Consider the following 22,371-nt stretch of genomic DNA (forward strand, 5'->3'; position numbering starts at 1 on the left):
GCCTTTGCCTACCAGCATTCATGTTATTCAGCTGACACATGGTAACAAGGTCAGCCAATGATGGCTATTTGGACTCTGAAATTTGCTGTGTGAGCAATGAGGAGACAGGAAGGAGCCTGGCTTAGTCGAGAACTGAAAGTGAAATGGCTTCTGTTTTGCTTGTATTTACTGCCACCTTGGAAAACCTGCTTTTGGTAATGTACTGTATATTACTATTATTTTGAATCCTGCTGAATCAGTTACTGTGCTTTCTGAATGTGATTGCTGCTGCAAACTCTAACCAGCCAGGTCAGCTTCAGCACTTATTGTAGCCTGATTCAGTACAGCTGATTGGCGAGTGGATCAGACTGCCGAAATACCCCCAATCAACTGTTCCGGGCTACAGGGATTGCCACAGACCATCGCTGCCTCCATGCCTTGTGTTTTATACTCTGAAAAATACGGTAATTCTAGTAGGATGGAAGTGGCTTGTGATTTTTAAAAAATGTATATTGTTATTTCTCCTCCAACAAAATTCCTCTCAATGTATCAGTTTAGGAGAGATAGCAAAAATCCCAGTTTCAAGCAGAAACCCAGCTTATCATACGACTGCTTTATCTCACTTAGACATTATACTGTAGCAGTCAAAACTCCTAGAGAGTGAGCAGTGCCTGCAGTACTTCATTCTAACCACCACACCACTGTGTCACCATATGTGTTTTAAAATCAAATCTTAATCTTAATATCATAAAACAGTGGATTTTTAATTTTCAGCTCTAAAACAGAATTTATATTTGAAATTTTGCTCATAAACTAAAGAATGAGAAAGTAGCATATTTTAAATATCCCTAGACGTGTTTTGAGTTCTGATATTTACTGCTTTATTAATAAACATGAGATGCATTTGCCAAAGTTATATAACCAAACCTATGTTCGCTACTCATTCCATTCAATAGGCTGCATTATTTTCTTTTCCTATTTCTTCAATTGATTGACAATTTTGCAATACATTTACCAGAAATACCACGTTACATGTTAGAATGAGATGCATTACAAATTGTCATCATAAACATGAAACTCTTACATTGCAGGTCTCAAGAAAGTACTTAAGAGCTCCTTACCCTCTGTAGCTGTGCGACACACAAGATGTGTGAAAGAAAAATAGAGATTTTTCCCAGGGGTAAAATAGGATTCCACAATTTTCCGGGATTTCTCACTGGCTTGCAGGAGAAGTTTAATATCTTTCCAGTTCATGCTACTGTCCTCAGCCAACTATAAGAGAAAAACAAATCAGTGCAATACCTAATTTCTATTAAATCTCAGGAAGATCCAGGGATATCTATGAAAAAGAAAACTGATAAAGACCCATTATGAATATTTTTAACAAAGTAGGATGGAAGAGGTGGCTTCTCTTATATCAAGTCAGAGAAGAAATTCAGACAATTTTCTTATGGTTCTAGACCAGGGATGTCAAACTGGTGGCCCACAAGCCAGATGCGTCATACACAGGTCATGCCCACCTGAGCTCTGCGAAGAGAAAAGGTGTCACAAAACATCATGTGATGACAACATGATGCCACATTTGACACCCATGCCCTAGACCAGCGATGACGAACCTTTTTTGGCATACGTGCCATAAGCGGGGTGTGTGTGCGTGGGCATGCCGCACCCATAATGCAATGCGTGACCTCCCCCCCAGCATGCATGCATGCATGCATGACCCCCATTTTTTGCATGCTTTTTTCACCCTCCCAGGCTCCAGAGACTTTATAGGAGCCTGGGGAGGGCAAAAACAGCCTCCCCCCCCCCCGCCGGAGGCCCTCTGGAGGCTTCAGGAGCTTCCGGTTTGTCCGTTGGGTCGTTTTTCATCCTCTGGAGCTTCAGGGAAGCCTCCTGAAGGTCCCTGAAGGCTCCGGAGGGCTTAAACCAGTCCTACGAGCAAACCGGAAGTCCATTCCCGAACTTCTGGTTTGCCCGTAGGCGGGTTTTTTGCACTCCGGAGGCTTCATGGAAGCTCATCAAGCCTTGGGGGGGGAGGCTGTTTTCACCCTCCCCAGGCTCCTATAAAGCCTCTGGAGCCTGGGGAAGGCAAAAATTGGCTTTAAAAAAGGCTGAACTCAGCTGGCCAGCACGTGCAAGCTCCGTGTGCCACCTGTGTGCCACCTGTGGCACACTTGCCATACGTTCGCCATCCCGGCCCTAGACTGTCAGTTAATTATGGATTTTTTAAAAATAAGGTATCAATAAAGTGAGAAATAAAAAAAATCTACTCCTTTCCTGGCTCTACTTTCTGCTTTTTATTTACCTTGATAAGTGATATTAAATACAAATGTTCAATTTTCCAAAAAAATGAGAATTGAGCTAAGATTCCACCACTGGTCATAAAATGCCTTAAAATTCTTTTATCTCATCATCACTAAGTTGTGTCTGCCTCTTTGTGACCAGCCCCCGCCTTCCACTGTCATCCAAAGTTTGCTGAAATTCATATTTATTGCATCAATTACACTATCTAACTGTCACATCCTCTCCTGTTCCCCTTCTTCTTTTGCCTTCAACCTTTCCCAACATCAGGGTCTTTTCCAAATGTATTAGAGATGCATAATAATTCACTCATAGGAACAAAGGTAGTAATTATTCTCCAGGTTTCTCTTGTAGGCAAACCAGAACCGCAAAATAGGCAGAAAACCCAGAGGCTAGATAGAAAAGGGTGGTTTCTTCAAACCCCGCCCTCCTCTTCCTCCTCCTCCTTCCTGCATCTTGCATTGTCCAGATGGAAAATCTTGAGCTGGGATTAGAGAGAAAATACATCTTCTGGAGGGAAGGACCAGAAAGGCTGTTCAGGCTGTAGGCTGATCTTGAGATATTCCTAGGTTGGGTGTCAGCAACCCACGGCTCCGGAGCTGCATATGGCTCTTTCATCCCCCTGCTGTGGCTCCCTGTTGGCTGAACCCACCATTGGTTGGCCCCATCCCTCGCAATCCCCTTCCAGTCACTCCTCGCCTGGCCTGAGAGAAATGAGAGACAGACAGACAGACAGACAGACAGAGGAGGGGGGAGAGAAAGAGAGAGACACACAGAGAGATACCCTTTCCCATAGAAAACACTGGGAGCCACAAAACCTGGGTAGGCATGGCTGGGGTGTGTGTGTGTCATGTGACTGGGTGGGAGTGAGTGATGTCGAGTTGGCCAAACCCACCCAGGTTTTGTGGCTTCCAGACCGGTGTTTTCTTTTCTGTGGGAAATGGGTCCAAATGGCTCTTTGAATGTTTAAGTTTGCAGACCCCTGTCCTAGGTAAAGGATGAACGATATGGACTCTGGAAACAAGTGCTAAGGTGTGTTTGTTGTATGGATATGGCCATACACAGAGCAGAACCATGTTCCTAAAGGTTTAATTTAATTTCCTTTTTTATTATTACTTTATTTCCCCTTTTAATTTTATATTTCTTAGTTTTTACCATATTTTGTTTGGTCAACAAAAGAAAAGGAAAAATTAGAAAATGAAACAAGATATGTATTATTTTACACACTCCTTCCTGATCTCTTTTTCACCTTAGTCTAATCCTCTCTCTCATTCTACTTTCTCTATGAAGTGCTCCAAATTAATTATATGTGCATATTTGTAATCTTATATACCGTATATACTCGAGTATAAGCCGAGTTTTTCAGCCCACTTTTTGGGCTGAAAAAAGCCGGCTCGGCTTATACTCGAGTCTACAACTGGATCCGGCAGTGCTGTTGCCTGTTGGAGGAGGAGGGGATTCCTTCCTGCGAGACCCCGTCCAGAAAAATGCGGGGAGCGGCAGCGGAGCCCCGGGGCTGCTTCTGCTCCATCCGCTGGACTGTTTCCTCGCCTGCCCGCCCGCCCGCTCATTCATTCCGTTTCCTAGCCTGCCTGGCCACTTATTCGTTTTGTTTCCCTCCCCTGCCTGCCCCCTCGTTCATTCCATTTCCTAGCCTGCCAGGGGAAGGATACTATGAAATCCCCCAAATCCTCCCCACTCCAGGGGAAGGATACTATGAAATCTACATTTCCTCCCCACTCCAGGGGAAGGATACTATGAAATCCCCCAAATCCTCCCCACTCCAGGGGAAGGATACTGTGAAATCTACATTTCCTCCCCACTCCAGGGGAAGGATACTATGAAATCCCCCAAATCCTCCCCACTCCAGGGATAGGATACTATGAAATCCCCAGGATCTCTCGTCTTGCTGGGCAGTCTGCGCCAGCCATTCCCTCTCCTCTGTTAACTCCCTTCCATTCCACGTCCGAGTCAAAGGACGGCCGGTGGCTGCTGGACCTCCTGATGGGCCAGAGGTCTGTCTGTCTGTCTGTATGTTTGTCTGGATGTGTCTGTGTATGCGCGTGTAGTCCGCTGACTTCCATGCAGGTGAGCCGCTGCAAGCCTCCCAAACGTGACAGGCTCCCAGCTTGGGTGGAAGAGTTTGATGCCCTTCCCGGCTTTGCTCTCCTTCGGGGTTAGAATCGGAACCCGAGGATGCCGGGTTCCAGTCGCCCCTGGCGTCCGAACCGAGAGTTGCCCGGCGAAGTTCCTTGGTGGGAACTCCGTCCGCTGCCAACCCGTGGGGAGAGAGGGAAGAGCCCCGAGCCTTTTACCTCCCGTCCCCCCGCCCACCCGCTCGCAGCCCCCTCCCCGGGCTGGCGCCAACTCCTCCCCGTGCCCGGCCTCCAGCCGAGGCAAGTCGGTGTCTCTTTAAGCTAGAGAGAGGAGGGGAGGGAAGGCAGGGACCAGCCGGCTGACAATGGGCCGGAGCGGCTGAGTTGGAGCAAATTCCGCGGCGGAGGCGGCGTCCCAGCTCCAGCGGCTCCGAGGCGAGCGGCTTGGCCCTTCCGCTGGGCGCTCGGAGATGAAGGCGCGCTGGCGCTGAGTTGAGTGGCGAGCTTGCCGAGCGCGCGGCTCCGGGAAGCCCCCCTTCTCCTCCCTGCTGGAAGCCGAGCGAGCCCCGCCGCCCACGGACTCCCGCGGCCGCCCCAGGGCTCTGGGAGGCAGGACCCGGAGGCAGCCCAGCCCTGCCGCCGCCCCGCGCCCTCCACCCGCTGCGCGAGAGGGGACCCCGCTTTCCCCTTGCCGGATGCGTCCCTGGCGGAGCTGAGCCATGCGGCGGAGGCTCCCGCTCTGGTTCCGGAGCTTGCTGTGCCTCTGGCCGGTCCTGGTGGGACCCGCGGCAGGTAAGAGGCGCCGTCGAGCGCCTCGTACAATGATTTATGTATGAGGTTTAAGTGACTGAGACACACTCCTGGCTACGCAGCAATGTTATTTCTGACTTAGTATACTATGAAATCTACATTTCCTCCCCACTCCAGGGGAAGGATACTATGAAATCCCCCAAATCCTCCCCACTCCAGGGATAGGATACTATGAAATCAACACTCCCTCCCCACTCCAGGGGAAGGATACTATGAAATCCCCCAAATCCTCCCCACTCCAGGGGAAGGATACTATGAAATCCCCCAAATCCTCCCCACTCCAGGGGAAGGATACTATGAAATCCACATTCCCTCCCCACTCCAGGGGTAGGATACTATGAAATCCCCCAAATCCTCCCCACTCCAGGGGTAGGATACTATGAAATCCACATTCCCTCCCCACTCCAGGGGTAGGATACTATGAAATCCCCCAAATCCTCCCCACTCCAGGGGAAGGATACTATAAAATCCACATTCCCTCCCCACTACAGGGGTAGGATACTATGAAATCCCCCAAATCCTCCCCACTCCAGGGATAGGATACTATGAAATCTACATTTCCTCCCCATTCCAGGGGTAGGATACTGCAAAATCCCCAATTCCTCCCCACTCCAGGGGAGGAAATAAATATTCAAAAACATTATTGGTATCTATTTTTATTTTTGAAATTTACCGGTAGCTGCTGCATTTCCCATCCTAGGCTTATACTCGAGTCAATAACTTTTCCAGGTTTTTGTGGTAAAATTAGGTGCCTCGGCTTATATTCGGGTCGGCCTATACTCGAGTATATACGGTAAACGATTCCAAAAATGATTAATACAGTCTTTTTGCTTTGTTTCAGAAAAAAGGAAAAGTTAATCATTTGTTTACCACTTCTCAGTTAAGACTTGCACTATCTCTTCCCCCCCAAAAAAACAAAAAAAACCAACCCCCCAGCAATTGGAAATCTTTTCAAATTTATTTGCATAATACATACATTGCATGTAAATTTTAGGAAAAAAATGAGGAAGATGTGCATGTGTCTTTAATATTAACTTTGTAATGTATATTTATGTCTAAAGCAGTGGTTCCCAATGTGGGGCCCATGCCCAACAGGGCGGCAATTTAATTTTTGATGTGGGCAATTTGATCTTTAAACCAAGATAATGGCCTTTTAGGCTTCCTCCACATGAGTAGAGTTCACTTTTTGAGTAAAGTAAGAATTATATGTAATATAAGTAAGAGTTATATGTCACGTGGGGGGGGGTCAGGATTTTAGAGATGCTTAGGTGGGCCAAAAAAGGCTGGGAACCAATGGTCTATAGCCGGGATGGCGAACCTATGGCACACGTCCCACAGGTAGCACACAGAGCCATTTATCAGGGCACGCAACACGTTTTTAGTCCTCCAGAGCCTTCGGGGAAGCCTCCGGAAGGCTCCTGAAGACTCCAGAGGGCTTAAACTGGCCCTATGAGCAAACAGGAAGTCCGTTCCTGAACTTCCGGTTTGCCCATAGGGCCGTTTTTTTTGCGCTCTGGAGGCTTCAGAGAAGCTGAAGAGAGCCTCCGAAGGGGGCGGGGGAGCTGTTTTCGCCCTCCCCAGGCTACTATAAAGCCTCTGGAGCCTGGGGAGGGTGAAAAAAGCATGCAAAAAATGGAGGGTCGCGCCTGTTGTGGCACATGCATGCTGGCAGGTCACGCATTGCATTGTGGGTGCAGCACACCCGCGCACGACCCCCCTGCATTCCCCCCGCTTATGGCACACGAGCCAAAAAAGGTTCACCATCATTGATCTATAGAGTCTGTGAAACTGGAGAGGGGGGAGGGGGGAAAGTCCTGCAGGACCCGGAACTTAGCTCATTCTAAAATCACTAAGGCTTTTACCTGCAAAGCTTTTGCCACTGTTAAGCCTTCAAATCGCTCATGTGGAGTATGAGGGGAACGTCTGCCACGATAGCCATCTCCGGTTCCTCCAGCTGCCTGAAACAGGCACAAACTTATGAAAGATTTGGCATTGTCCTTCACCAGTGAAAAGCTTCTCTTTCTATCAGATGGGCTCACGCAGAGCATTTTCCGGCTCCTATCCTCACCATGGACAGACGAAGGATGTCTTTGCATTCTGATTCAGTGAGGACTCTATCAAAGACGACCCTCTGGGTACCATTGAGTTGGTGAGAATCCATGCTGATGGCGATGTCTTCAAAAGGTAGTGGTTCTGGGAAGAAATAAGGAGGACAGAAGTGTATATAGAGATGCTATCAAACATTAATATTCATCATGAGTACAAAAGAAGAAATAGGCCTCAACCTGAGACCACAATTGAGCCCAAAATTGTTATTGGTAATTGAAACATTTGTTAAGTGAATTTTGCCCTGTTTTACAACCTTTTGTGCCACAATTGTTAAATGAATCACTGCAGTTGCTAAGCTAGTAACACAGTTGTTAAACGAATCTAACTCCCCCATTAACTTTGTCCAAAGGTCGCAAAAGGTAATCGCAGCGGCTAAATTTTGATCACATGACCATGGGGATGCTGCAAGAGTCATAAAGTGTGAAAAATGGTCATGTCACTTTTTTCAGTGCTCTTGTTGCTAAACGAACTGTTGTAAGTCGAGGACTACCTGTATGCTCTAGTTTGCAATCTCTGAACATACTGTATATGTGCCCTTCTTATAAGTTATAATTGGTATTTGCATAAAGGATTTTGAAAAATTCCATGCCACTAAACTATGCTCGCTTTCAGATTATTCTTTGGAAGTTGGTACCAGCTAGGCTGTCATTATCCGTCAATTTCAGAATTCAGATGCAAGATTACTGAAACGGTCTGATACAAAGCTTATAGCTGTGTTACTGACTCAACTGTTATCACAGGTACCTTGATATGTGTGGTCTTATTATTATACTGTATTATTCATTTAAAATGTTGTTTCTTCAACGCTCAATGCGATTTCCAATGGAAAATAAAAATTAATATCTGAATTAAATTAAAAACAGACATCCATTTAATAGAATTAGCAGCAGCTAATAGAATTAGCAGCAGGGCCACATAGCAATTATTGAAATTTTAAAATAGTTAGATTTTACATTTTAAAAATCACTGTAAAAATCATAGCTTCTACAGTCTCATTAGTGATACAATACCAAAGTCTTGGAAAAACAGAGGTAAAGGTCCTTATAGCACTCATCATTCTTGACTCATGCATCATTACAATCATAAATCAAGGACAACCTATAGCCAAATAGAGAATCCATCTGTCTGTTTGTCTGCCCTTCTCCTTATCTTTTTGCCCATCTGCCTTTCTGCCTGTCACACACACGCAAACACACACACCACACACCAACACATAAAGAGTTGACCAATGAACCTTTTGAATAGATACAATTTAGGAATCACTGAACTTATTTAAACAGAAATATAATGCATCTTATCATAGTGGGGTAGATTGTGACCCAGTGATATCCGACTGTTTTCCAGCTTCAAAGTTATTCTCTTTGCTTACCCAAGCCAATACTTCCAAATATGGTGGATTAAAGCACCTACCATCTTTTTAAAAAAAAAAATTACAGATTTTTTTTAAAAAAAGAAAAAACTGTGACAGTTTCCGTCTATACAACATTTTTTCATAGCGATATACATCCTTTATGTGTGCATTTCCCCCCCTCCAATATGTCAGTCTATACATGTAATTCCAGTTTTTTTATACATACAAATATATTCATTTCTTGAGTTACAGTCATTTATTGTACATTGTTTCCATTTATACGTGTTTGTTACTAATTTCTAACTCCTATATCTTCTTCGTTTAATCTTTCCTTAAGCTTTACACCTTTCTTCTAACCATTTATACCAACCATTCCATACCATATAATAATCTGTTTCTCCTTTATCTTTAATCTCTTTTGTGAGTCTATCCATCTCTGCACACTCCAAAACTTTCCTTATCACATCTTTCTCTAATGGAATATTATTATTCTTCCACTTTTGTGCATACATAATTCTTGCTGCTGTTGTGATATGTAAAATTAGATATTGTGTTTTTGTTATCATACTTCCTTGTGAATATTCCCAATAAAAATAATTCCGGTTTCATATTTGCTGCTTAGTTATCTCTTTGAGTCATTTTCTTAATCTATTCCAATATTGTTTTGCTTTTGGGCACGTCCACCACATACGATAGAATGTTCCCTGATTTTGTCTGCATTTCCAGCAGTATGGTGATATGTTTGGGCAGTAGGGTAGTAAGAGTAGTAAGATGGGAAAGACTACACTTTATTTGAACTAGAATTCATTGGCTGACATCCAAACTGAGGACTGTCATCTGTGGAGAAGCAGCTGTGGCATCCTATTGTTGATATGCCTCTATACCCGGTAGGCACTCTGAATACATCTTTGGTGCTGAGATAGGTTCTATAGCTCAGCAATATCCCTTTGGGTCCCTGTGACAGCTAGTAATCTGGAATCCCAAACAATGCCAGGCTTCAGTAGGTGACCTTCAGTACTGGGAAGGAGATTTACTGCATTTCATCTTTAGAAGAAACTGTGGAGTCATCCTGCTGGAGTCTCCCTCTGCTTTCATTATGATAAGACAAAGAAACATGATAATCTTTCTTCCCATTTATCAATTCTTTTTCTGGTACTCACCACTTTGATCCTGTTGTTGCATATGTGAGGCCTTCAAACTTCGTTTCTCCTGATCTTCTCTTGGGATTAATAAACAAATATAGAAAAGGCCATAACTACAGAGCATGACTGCCTCTTCAATTAAATAGCTCAGCAATAAATCAAATCTGTTATAATTTCTATTCCGTTACATTTAAGGACTCTTCAAAAAATCTTTCCTAACGGAGCTGAATCGTTGCCTTTCATTACGGTGTCCTAGAATTGCATCCATATGTTACATTTATGCTCTGAACACTTACTTGTGTTTCTGCTTCATGCTTTCAGGGATCAGTTCCTTGGGAGTCCATAAATCCTAAAGAAACACATCCAGCACTTAGCACTACAAAATTAAGTTTATTGACCCATTTTCTTTTTTCACAGGGCTGGATTATAGCAGACACTTCCTCACCACAGCAGGCACATGTGTCCTACTTTCTGGCTATTCCACACAACAGAAATATTTGTGAAAGTTCAGCAGACTGGCGGGGGAGGGGGAATCGTCTGTCCTGTTTCCTATAGTTCTACAAGCAGAGTGCTCCTTCCCACACAGTCAGTAACAGCTTTTTGGAAACACTTCCATCTATAATTAGCACGTTTACTGTGGTGGCACACCACCTTTGAAACATTTTTTTTCTATTGATACTTGACCGGCATTAAAATGCTGTCATTTTTAAAGGCCTCTATTTGACATATATTTTAAAATTTTATGCTGATTTATGTTTACTTTGGTATATGATTAGCATTCTTCTGATTTATTTAGTCTGGTATTGTTTTAGAATTTTGTTGTGTTGTAAGATAGCATATCTGGGATGTTATGCTTCTTACATATTGCCTTGATAGTCTTAGATGGCATTGGCTGAAAAAGGCTTATAATAAATGAATATATATCCTTAAAGCATAACTTCTTTCAGTTCATTTCATGCATTAGAAAAGGAGGACAGAAAGAGGATCCTATGTAGTATTTTATCAAGCAGTATTTGATAAATGAGATCAATGAATAGCTTTGTTGCAAGGAGGCCATGAAGAATCTACCTTTGAAGAAAGACAACCACTTACTGGATCGTTAAAAGTTTCATCAAGGTGCTGTACTGCGTAATAGATCAGTTTCTTTTCCATACGGGATCGTTGCACATAATGGCGGATATTCTGTAGATTGAAAGCCGATGTTACAACGTGGTAATATAAAATAATGTACAGAAATCACAAATGATTTGAGTGTTTCTTGTTCAAGGAAACACAACCATCTCTGCTGCAGGCAATCAACCCTGCTTTCAGATCAAATTAGATGTTATATTCAATATGAGCTTCACATTTTTGTCTTGTGGTCCCAGTCATGGTAGAGACAGGAACTTATGCCACCCCATGCTGCAACCACTCTTGCAGTTGTTACTTTCCCCTGAAGGAAGCTGCTAGTCAACAGCAACTTAGGACAAACAGCAGTGCTAGAACTTCTAAAGGACAAGAGAGAAAAACTATCCACAACTTTCACCTTAGACTTCTGAAAAATGCAAGGTCCTAACACCAGGTTTTGCACCTCAGGGAATCAAAGATGTGGGCTGCAATGGATTGAAACAAGTAAGAGCTCACTTTCTTCCCAAGCAAAAGCAGCTGCTTGCCAGCTAAACAAATCTTAGTTCATTCATGGTCATCAAATTGTGTGAGCATCAGAAAAAGAAGAAAGAGACAGTAAGGGCACGCCAAAGGGATTATGGGTGATGGGCTAAGGATGAACTGGAAACAGTTTAATCTGATGCCTATCCTTCTCTTTGCTTTACCAATTCATTCCTTGGCGAATGAATTATCTTAATTTCTTGCCATTCAGTCTGAGGAACCTATTGTAGTCCCAGACCAATATTTAAGAGAAGACAATATTATAACACATTAAATATTATGTATTCTGTATAACAGGACTTACACAGAAAGTAATAATGTAGAGGATGATCTTTGTAAATTACAACTGTTGTTAAAATTCAGCAACCTCATTGGAAATAATTAAACGTTATTTAGTTAACATTTGGGGTAGAATATTAGCTCCTGCTCAGAGGAGCAATTAAGATTTTTAATGATTTGTGTCATGAGTTCTATTGTTCATTTATTTCAAAGTGTACCAGTGCATATGGAACAGATTCAACTTCTATATCTACCGCTAAATATATACCAGTGTGATTTTTATAATGGATATTGATATATCTACCCATTTTTGCTCTTATAGGCAATTTGTCAATTTGTAAGCTAATGCTGGAAATGAAAGAAAATAAACGAAAGGATCCTGAGGTATAGCTTTAAAAATTGGTATTGGATAGCTTCCAATCTAGAAGCATCCTTATAAATACATAACTGAATGCCATATACTGAGCCCAGTACTTTAGCCTTGAATATAATTGTTACTATGCTGACATGCATATTTAATAATTACAAAGGATGCTTTGGGGGCTTATATGAAAAGGTCCTTTGCTTGATTGATCCGGCAAGTAGATGATTGAAAGTGGATGCCTAGGTATTTAAAAGATATGATTTGTTCAATACAGTAGGTCTATCATTAATCATCCACTTAATTGAGTGCTTTAAACACTGGAGAATATTAAAGCCTTTCTTTTAGAGTAATTGATCTCAAGGTATTCCCTATAGTAATAGGAAGATAATGCTTTAAGGCATCTACATAAACCCACTTGGATAATGAAAGAATAGCTTTATTGTTGGCACAGAGAGGAATGGATACAGAGCAATGAGTAAAAGTTGGTGGATAACATTCTAACCATATTATTGTTTCATTTATATATTAATAGATGTTTTATAGCAAAGACTACTTCTAGTACTAATACTAAATGGATTTATAGTTGAGTGACTGCATCCAGTGAGAACTTATTAGTGGCTTGCTTCAATTTATAGAAAGAAATATGGAGAGGAGTGCCACAGGGTGCAATCCTGTAGCGTTCAATATTTTTATCAGAGACTTGGGGGATGAGACACTAAGGGAGTGCAGAGATGGAAAGTATGATTAATATTTCAGATGAAAAAGTGAAGATGTTAATAGAACTAGACAGGCTTAAAGAGTGGGTTGAAATGGATAGGATTGAATTTAGTAGAGAGACATATCAGATTCTGTATCTTGATAAGAAAAATGCAAAGCACTAGAGTGGAAGAAAGTTTGATTGGCACTAGTACATGTGGAAGTGACCTGGATGTCCCTTTTGAACACATCTTAAATATGGTGCAGCTGCTAAAAGGCAAATGCTACTTTGGGTTGTATTAACAATAGCACAGAGTCCAGATGATGGGAAGCAATTGTTTCACTCTACTGGTAAATCTCCCTTTGGAAAGCTCTATCCAGTTCTGGGTCCCACAATTCAAAAAGTAGTGACAAATCAAAGTAAATATGGAGTATGTCTATCAAAATGGTGAATAGTCCAGAAACCAAACTCTATGAGGAACTTTTAAAGGATTGGATCTATAGAAAAATATAGATACATTTAAGGGAAGATAACAGTACAATAACAGTCTTCAAATATCTGAAGGATTATCACATAGATGAGAGTGTGGACCTATTCTCTATTGTCCAGAGGGCTGGACCAGAACGAGTGAATGAAAATTATAGGTGCCAACTAGACATCAGGAGGAATTCATGATTGCATGGACTGTCAGTAATGAAACAGATTACAGGCGAGTTCTCCTTTCTAAAAAAAATTCTTCAAACAAAGGCGAGATAGTCTATCAGGGATCTTCTAGTGGAACCTCCAAGGCCCCTTCTAACATTATGATGCTATCACTGAAACCTTATTAAATTTGTCAAAACTGAGAACTGAGAAAGATTTCAGATAAGAGAATTGCTGCTGGCTACCTCTCTGGCTGGAATAGCTATTTCTTTTCCCAGATCTGCTTGGTACTCTTTCAACCTCTCCAGCATTTTTTCATCTGATGGATAGAACAGCAGGAAGGTAGCTGCACATTCAGCAGCAACAGTCCGATTTCCAACTAAAAGAAAGAAAATGATCTTCATCATCATGTTTTTTCTGTCTGCCATTCTGGCAAAGCTTGACCCCAGAGTCTTACATGAACTTCTCAGCTGTTCATTTTCTGCTTACCTCTGTCATAGGCAAATTGCAATAAATCAAAATGAGATGGGATGAAATCTTCTGTAGAAGACACCCTGCCTGGCTTGGTGGCAATATCAAGGACACACTGTTGCCTGCATTTCAAGACCTGGACATAATGAGCTGGAAAGCAGAGAGAAACACAAGGGGCTTTGGCATCTCAACTTTCAGAAACACTGAAACAAGTATTGCTAAGATTCCTACATTTTCTGCGTTTCTTATTTCACCATTCAAGTAATGCATGTTAAATTTAAAATACGTTGTTTGAATGTCACATTTTATTTCAAAATCTAATTCTTGTTAGCCTATCTACATTGTTTTGGCTTTTGTCAGTATGACAACTTGTGCAGTGCTGATTGCCTATACAAATTAAGTCTAGAATATTATGTTATTTATTATTTTTTAAACAGACAGGTGAGCAAAGACCGGAGAAAAATTGTTTCAAATTTAATGAACCAAGGGAGGTGTTAAAACTTCCATGTCATGCAAAATAGAAAAAGATAGAGAGTGTGGATCAGAGATTGGAAATAAAAAGATCCCCAAGGAAATATACGCAGTGCTTGAATAGCAGTTAGCTGGGTATCATTTTTCAGTGGTAGCATTTACAACTATGTTTTTCATCCAGTGAGACCAGACTTTTTTGTATGAAAGGATTTTGTGCTGGGCTCTGATATTGACTAATAACCCTCTTCTAATTTTCCCTAGGAGAGTGGAGACCTTTTTGATTATTGTTATGGGTACAAATTAGAAAATGTTCCAAATTGACTGCATCTTATTCTGAGACCTATTATTTAATTTCCTCATCTCCAAACGCCTTTTAAAATCCTGACAGCCTGGAACCATACATTCATTTGAGATGCCTCCCTTCTCATTGGCCCCTTTTAAAACTGAGATAATTTCTAATTTATAAGATTGACCAGGAGTGCAACGTTTTTGGAGGATGTAGGATACTAGTAATGAGATACTCCTGCAGTTTTACAAATTAAATCAAGCAATCAATCCTTACTGACATTTCCTAATTTTTTGGGGTGGGAGAGACTGGCACTTCGAATATTGAGAACATGGTCATAGACATCCCCATAAATTTGAACCCCGGTTCCCAATTTTTCAATGGTTTTTTTTAAAGTAACCAATAACTTAATTTTCTCCCATATCTGATTCTAAATTTCAGGATTCTCCCCCTCCCCCTCATTTTTTTTGCAAAAGGTATTATAGTATTATATTGTGAGAACATGAAAAAATGGCAGTTGTTTCTCTTTACAGGGACACTTTTTCTAATCAGTTTTAATAGGTTCACAATAAGATCCATTGCTATCTTACCCTGAATATGTAATCATACCAATTAATACTTAATCATACTGATTAAGAGCTATATCTCACCTAACTGCTCCTATTTTTTTTAAAAAACACCTTTTTCAATTGATCTCCCATATCACAGCATATCAAGTATGCTGTGCTATGCATTAAATCATTTTCCTCATTGAAATAAACAGGCTATATAGGATTACCTCAGTAAGGTATTTTGCATCACCTCGAAACTTTGTAGTTCCAATACTCAGTTCTCTTTGGTTATTCTTCCTGAAAAGGAAGCCTTAGAAGCAAAAGGCTACGCTGCTTTGCAAAAGGGCTTCAAAAGGATATTTTGCTCAATCTTTTGTCAAAGTGACACATTCCTTTGAAGATCTGAAAATCTCTTTTTAAAAAAGTTGTTTCTTTCAGACAATGCCTTATGGTTTTCATGTACTTGCTAGCTCACACAATTCATAATACTTTACTAAACCTTTGATGATACCTGCAATGCTTTCATAGAGGCCTAGTTGCGTCTCTTCCTTGTTATCCTCATCTTCCCGGGGCCCTTCACAAAGAGCTCTGCAATTCTCCAGTGCCAGCAGCCCCTCTCTGAGCGATTCTTCCAGTTTTGCTGCTGCCTGCTGGTAGTCATCCATACCATAATGATACATCCCAGCTTCATAAGCTACCTGCAGAGTCAAGAGAACCAAACCACCTTTGTTAAAGTCTAAGGATTGTGCAGGTGCTGATCCAAAGAATAGTACAATTATGTACTCAAAAGTACAAGTAGTCCTCAACTTACAACCAATCCTTTAGCGACCGTTCAAAGTTACCACAGCATTGAAAAAAATGACTTATGACTGATCCTTGCACTTATGGCCTTTGCAACATTCCCACACTCACGACAAGTGACCACACTGTGATGTTTTGTCTACTGCTGTGATGGTTCAGCAGAGTGTATTATCTCCAAAAATGTTCACGTCATTTTTTAAAAATTATTTTTGGATTTGCCTTATAAGCATTTATAGCATTTGTATAATTTAAATCCTGCTCTACAACAATAATTTAAAAATACATTTTAAAAAAATTTTAAAAGAGAAAAATTGGATAAAAAGAAAAACATCACTTATAGATATCAATAACCACTCAACCTAAGGAAGCAGTTTGTGTTTTTAAAAACAGTTGTTAGATTTCTGCTAAATAATTGTTCCATTTGGGGCTATTGCATAATAATAATAATAATCGAAGTGACATTGACAGGTTGAACCTGCCAAGAAAAATATGGGGCAGGGGGCTATTACAAATCCATCAAACTGCAGAAGAAGAAAAACAAAGTTTGAATGATTATGTGAACCAAAGTACAGAAAAATTGCTGCAGGCTGTGAAACGGAGAACAGCATAAAAACAACAGAAACAAAGGCAGAATATAAGGAAAAACAGCTGGTTGACAGATTAAATAGATGGAAAACCAAAGCTTTGCACTGACAGCACTTGAAAAACATTGAAGGAAAATGTGATGACAACTTGACGTGGACATGGCTTAAGATGGGAACTATCAAGAAAGAAATGGGAGGTTTAATACTGACTGCTCAAGAACAAGCTAATGCCATGAAAGCAAAGATACAAAAACCACTGATAACCCAAATTGCCGACTTTGCAATAACAAAGTTGAAACTGTTTCACATTTAATATGTGAATGCAGCAAAATTGCGCAAACTGATTACAAAGCTAGACATGACCAAGTTGCTAAATTAATCCACTGGTCATTATGTAAAAAATATGATTTACCCATATCCAGAAAGTCATAGGAACATAAAGTGGAAAAAGTTATCAAAAATGAGAAGGTGAAGATCTTTTGGGACTTTCTAATACAAACGGATCGTCATTTGGAGCACAACACGCCAGATATCACGGTTGTAGAGGGCCGAAGTGTACAGTTTATTGATATCGCTGTTCCTGGAGATGCCAGAGTCGAAGAAAAAGAACTAGGAAAAAGAACTAGAAAAAATAATGAAAGGACACTGGCAGCAAACCGTATTAACCATTAACACCAGTCACTGGTACTTGTAATGCATTTTTGAATGTTCAGTTGGCTGAGTTTCATGTTTAATGAATAAAATTGTTTAATAATAATAATAATAATAATAATAATAATAATAATAGTAGTAGTAGTAGTAGTAGTAGTAGTAGTAGTAGTAGTCCCGATTGGAGCAATACCTAAAGGGCTACCTCACTATTTGGAAATTTTAAATTTATCAGACTTGAACATTCTGATCTACAAAAAACCACCCTACTTGGAACAGCTTATATCCTCCAATGTTACCTTAACAATTCCTAGGACCTTGGTTAGGACTCGAGCTCTTGAGCTACCAACCAGCCCCAAAGGCTGTGAATCTCACCAAAGATTAACCACATAATAATAATAGTTTAAAGAAAATTAAGGCAAATTTAAAATTTAAAACCACAATGAAGCCAACTGGAAAGAAACAGGTACTGATAGTAACGATATAGCATATTTAAACACCAGCAGGTTTTTCTAATTTTGCAGGCTGGTTTCTGTTGTTCTGCTTGTTTAAATTTACAGAGGTTTTATGCTGTAGTTCTGTTCTGAGAACTTGCAAGAAGAAATATGAGGAAAACACACGAGGACAATGTTTTCTTATCCCTTAGAAAGCAAGGGCTAACAGCACAATTATCCATAAGAGTCAACATACTCTTAGGCATTTAGAATAATGACTCCCAATCTCTACACAGCAGCCCTTCTGATCTGTTCTATAATAACCAGTTTTCCAAAAATATCTCACCCAATGTGGTTGAGCCTCCAGATCCCGAAAGCTTTCAGATTTTACCCCTGCCATGCGCTGGTATTTCTCCATGTCCTCACGCATTTGTAGGTGCTGTGGATTGGCTATGAAGAATGTATGAGCTGAAGAGACAGCTTCCTCCAGTTTTTTTAGCTGTTGAAAAGAGAAAATAAAATCCTTTTTGGCTAAATGTAGAATACAAGAAAATCATCTCAGTCTGGGAGCAGGGAGGTTAAAAAGGAACACAGTAATCCCTCTGGTTGGATCCATTTGCTCCCAGATCGTACTATTCACTAAAGTATCTGTGAAATAATGTTTATTATATCATAATTATATCATAATTCACATGCTAATTGTAATTAGGAGACATATAGACATACAGGCACACACACACACCACACACATATGCAAATATAATATACCGCCTCATTTGATTTTTAAAATCTTTTTTCTGTGTAGTCAATCTGCAGGAAACCTCATTCCATTGACAGCTATGTGGTATCTGGGTTGAATTCACATGATTAACACTCACATGTACAGCAGTCAGTTTTATTTATTTTATTAGAATAAAAAACCTAATTATCATAGCCCTTCCCACGTAGGGTAGAAAAAAATTGCTCTTTTTTAAAAACTAGATGGAGAACTCTAAGAAAACAGAGGAACAAGGAGTCACCTCAAACTTGAGAAATGGAAAGAAGTCTTCTCAGCTATTGGTTAAAAAAAATAAACTAGCTACAAAAACCTAGTTCAGCAACAACAACCACAATCAAATAAACCAAGATGAAGACTATTATTCTGGAAATCAGGTTATTTCAATAGAAATAGGTAAAATCTAAACAGTATTACATTTAGAATCATATTTTTACATTCTATGTGTTTAAGTCATTTTTCTTCTTCTTTTTCTTCCTTTTAATTTGTCAAGAAAAACAACACTGACTGTTGAAAGCCCTCTCAGCCTTAGATAGTGACGAATGCCAACTGATCCTCCCCAACCACTCGAAGGAGGGAAGTGGTCTAACAAGCTTCAAGGACAAGACAAAATGAATAAATAAATGCAGTTATGATATGTAAGCCCAAAGTGAAAAAAAGTTCAAGATCTCCAACCTTTCACCCTGTAGGATCAGCTTTGCTAACACAGTCCCCAATGAGAATGCCAACAGCAGGTCAGCCCGAGACATTTTGCTATTGAGCAATGTAGTGTTTTCTCACAAATTAACATCATTACACCACCCAACTATCTTGTCATCACAAACAGACGAAACAGAAAAGCAGTATAAATGTAACATCAGTAGCAACAGCAATGTTAAACCAACATTTTATTGCTCATTCATTGACTATCAAATTATTGTTCATTCCACATTGTGATCTCAAGAACTCTGAATTAGGATCTGTGAGATTAGTTCTTTCATTTTGAAATGGCCTGCAAACAATGCTCTTTAAAAGGTGGCCCAAGCCCAACATTTGAAATCTATAGATCGATCAACTTTTCATGCAAGGCAGCAGTACAAAATACTGTGTTTCCCCCAAAATAAGACAGGGTCTTATTTTCTTTTGACCCCTGAAATAATTGCTTGGTCTTATTTTTGGTGAGGTCTTATTATTTTTGAGGTGCAGGAGGTGGTGAGCATGGCCACCTCATGGGTGCTGCTGTGTTGCAATATTTTCAGGGAGGGAGGGCTTATTTTCAGGGGAGGGCTTATTTTAGTGCATGGGCTCAAAAGCCTGATTGAGCTTATTGTTCAGGGAAGTCTTATTTTCAGGGAAACAGGATAATTAACATCTGATGTTGGGAATTTGCTCAAGTTTTATCAAAGAAACTCAATGACCTGACTACTGGTTTCAATGAAAACAAAAAATAAAATAAAATACAGATGCAGGGAAATAAACTTGGGTGGTAGGGCTGAGATTAATGTCCTGCCCTGAAGCGGCTGCAATAGAGAGTTTGCACCCAACAGATGACTTCAGTACTTTAAACCTGCCCCTCAGAACCCATCTCTAAGAATGTCTCAAAGATCAGAAATACAATGTTAATGCAAAGAATGTATTGAAAACTGTATGGATAAGGGACTAGTTCAGTGTTTCTCAACCTTGGCGACTTTAAGTCCTCCCAGAGTTGAAGTCGAAAGGACTTAAAGTCGCCAAGGTTGAGAAACACTGAACTAGTGGAAATTCAAAGCCACGAGAGTCTTTGCAGGAAAATTTAAGAGCTTCCCCGGACTTTAGGAAGGTATTCGATGTATGCTAATACTTTGATGAGGGGAAACTGTTGCGCTGCTCTTCCCGCGGGCGGGGAAGGGGATGGTCGAGGACGGACAGCCACATCAGCAGCTGCAGCACACAGAGGGTCCCGCCCTCCCCGCCGCTCACCTTGAAGAAGGCAATTTGCAAGTAATTGTAGGGCTCTCTCTCGTCAAAGTCCTGTTGGATGACGCGGCTGGCTCGGTAGCGGGACGGCTGACTGCCCAGCCTCCGTCCCAGACATTCCTCCAGGCATTCGGCTCGTTGCAGCACCCGGTCGAAGAAACTGGTCTCCCACGGCTCGAAAGGCGACTGATTCCCAAAACAAGCTTCCCTCTGGCACCCGCTTCGGCACTTTCGGCGCGCCTCCTGCAGCTGCGAATAGCTGTGGAGAGAGCGCTGGAGCAGCTCGGAGGCCCGGGGCCAGTCCTGGGCGAAGTACGCACGCACCCCGTCAGCGTAGAGCAAGTCGAAAGGGGCTACCTGGCTCGAGCCTGAAGAGAAGCAGCCGCAGCTTCCAGCCAGGAGGAGGAGGAAGAGAGAGAAGGGGAGCATGGCCGAGGCGAAGAGGGGACGCCGGGAAGCGGGATTCGAGGGAATGAAAGCCAGAAGAAAAGCTGCAAACGTAGCTGGAAGGAAGGGGGTGGGCGGAGAGAGAGCGAGCGAGCGAGATGCCTCGGCTACTTTCCGCTCTTCTGCTTGGCTGGGATGGAAAGGGGGCCTGCTGGAAGGAAAAAAGAAGGCGGAGACCCAAAGAGGAGGAAAGAAAGGTACGGTACTCCAGAGCCGCCCGTGGCTGGAAAGTCCTCCTGCAGCGGAGGGTTTGGCGAAGGAGCGAGAGAGCCCTGGCTGGCACTCTGGGTTCGAGTCATTGCGCGAGAGAGGAGAATCTCTCCAAAGGGAGGGAGGACAGGATGGACGCTTAAGCAGCCGTCTTCCCAGCTCAGAACACAATAGAGGTCTTCAAACTTGGCAACTTTAAGACTTGTGGACTACAACTCCCAGAATTCTCCAGCCAGCTCTTCTGGCTGGAGAATTCTGGGAGTTGAAGTCCACAAGTCTTAAAGTTGCCAAGTTTGGGGACCCCTGCAATAGAGGCTCCGGCCTTTGAAGTACTGTATAAATGCTCTGTTTAAATGGAAGTTCACCTTTGCAGGTAAAACGTATGTACGGTTTATTACTTGTATTTTGCCACAGATGGCTGTTGCTCTGTGTGAGAGGAAAATGGCCTTTAATAAGCAGCTATAGAGGTGAAAAAAGAGCTTGAGCCTTAATCACACACCCCAATCTTTGCTATAACGGGTGATTCAACTGAGACTGCTGTGGAAGGGGCCCATCATTTATTTTAGAGAGGATGGTATCACAGCAGGTGGCAACACCCGGTTGATCCTGGCTGGAAGCTGAACAGGGATGCATGGAGAAAACCTGCAGGAAATTCCACTACAGTATTGTGCATTTGACCTCTCTTCTTTTTCGTTTTACCATCTGCACACTTCTTAAAAACTCAGTCCTGCTATTGCTCAACCTACTTTTACATTTCTCTTAACCCACTCACTTCCTACTATATAACAGAGCAGACCTATGTATGTTGCCCAGCCTAACATCATCCTGCACTTCCTGAATTTTGCTCACTGATTCTTCTTGTATTCTTTCAGTCAGAAGCCTGCCAAACACTATTCCAGGTACATATAACAAATGAATCTAGCTGTAGTTTTTGCACTCATCTGCTTTGTATAGAGAAACAACCTTGATCTTCCTTCTGATATCATGCCACATTGCCACAAGTTCAATCAAAGCTGAGTTTTACTTCATGTTCGATGTGAGCTAGAATTTCTTATGCAGAAGCTATTTTATAAGCCAATGCATTGTTGCCCTTATCCTGCCACCTAATATGTACAAATGGCTGTTGTCAAACACAGATACTATAGTTGAGAATGAGTGGCTACTGAATGAATGTGGATTGAGCACAGGGGTGAGTGACCTGTAGGAGAGAGGCTGGTTGATATGCATTAGTTGTGCAGAAAAAATGAAGAGGATTAAATTGCAAAATAGTTAACTGATTGAAGAGTGCAGAGATCAAGAAAAAGGGGAATGACTAGAAAGTCATCACATTAAGACATTACT

At 41.5% G+C, this 22,371-nt stretch overlaps 1 protein-coding gene across 1 annotated transcript in view; it reads right to left on the bottom strand.

The window, feature by feature from the left end:
- The window catches only part of P3H3 (prolyl 3-hydroxylase 3), a 29,140-nt gene extending 7,959 nt beyond the window's left edge, over positions 1–21,181 (bottom strand). The window contains exons 1-11 of the mRNA XM_032214079.1: positions 20,377–21,181; positions 18,010–18,162; positions 15,708–15,894; positions 13,907–14,038; positions 13,663–13,796; positions 10,881–10,970; positions 10,085–10,137; positions 9,807–9,865; positions 7,255–7,379; positions 7,049–7,144; positions 1,101–1,251 (exon numbers count right to left, since the gene is read on the bottom strand). Coding sequence (XP_032069970.1) covers positions 1,101–1,251; positions 7,049–7,144; positions 7,255–7,379; positions 9,807–9,865; positions 10,085–10,137; positions 10,881–10,970; positions 13,663–13,796; positions 13,907–14,038; positions 15,708–15,894; positions 18,010–18,162; positions 20,377–20,802 — 1,606 coding nt within the window. The 5' untranslated portion in view covers positions 20,803–21,181. The remainder of the gene's footprint in view (positions 1–1,100; positions 1,252–7,048; positions 7,145–7,254; positions 7,380–9,806; positions 9,866–10,084; positions 10,138–10,880; positions 10,971–13,662; positions 13,797–13,906; positions 14,039–15,707; positions 15,895–18,009; positions 18,163–20,376) is intronic.
- Between the last annotated feature and the right edge of the window lie 1,190 nt (positions 21,182–22,371).

This window comes from Thamnophis elegans, chromosome 3, assembly GCF_009769535.1.
Source record: "Thamnophis elegans isolate rThaEle1 chromosome 3, rThaEle1.pri, whole genome shotgun sequence".
In the NCBI taxonomy this organism is placed as follows: domain Eukaryota; kingdom Metazoa; phylum Chordata; class Lepidosauria; order Squamata; family Colubridae; genus Thamnophis; species Thamnophis elegans.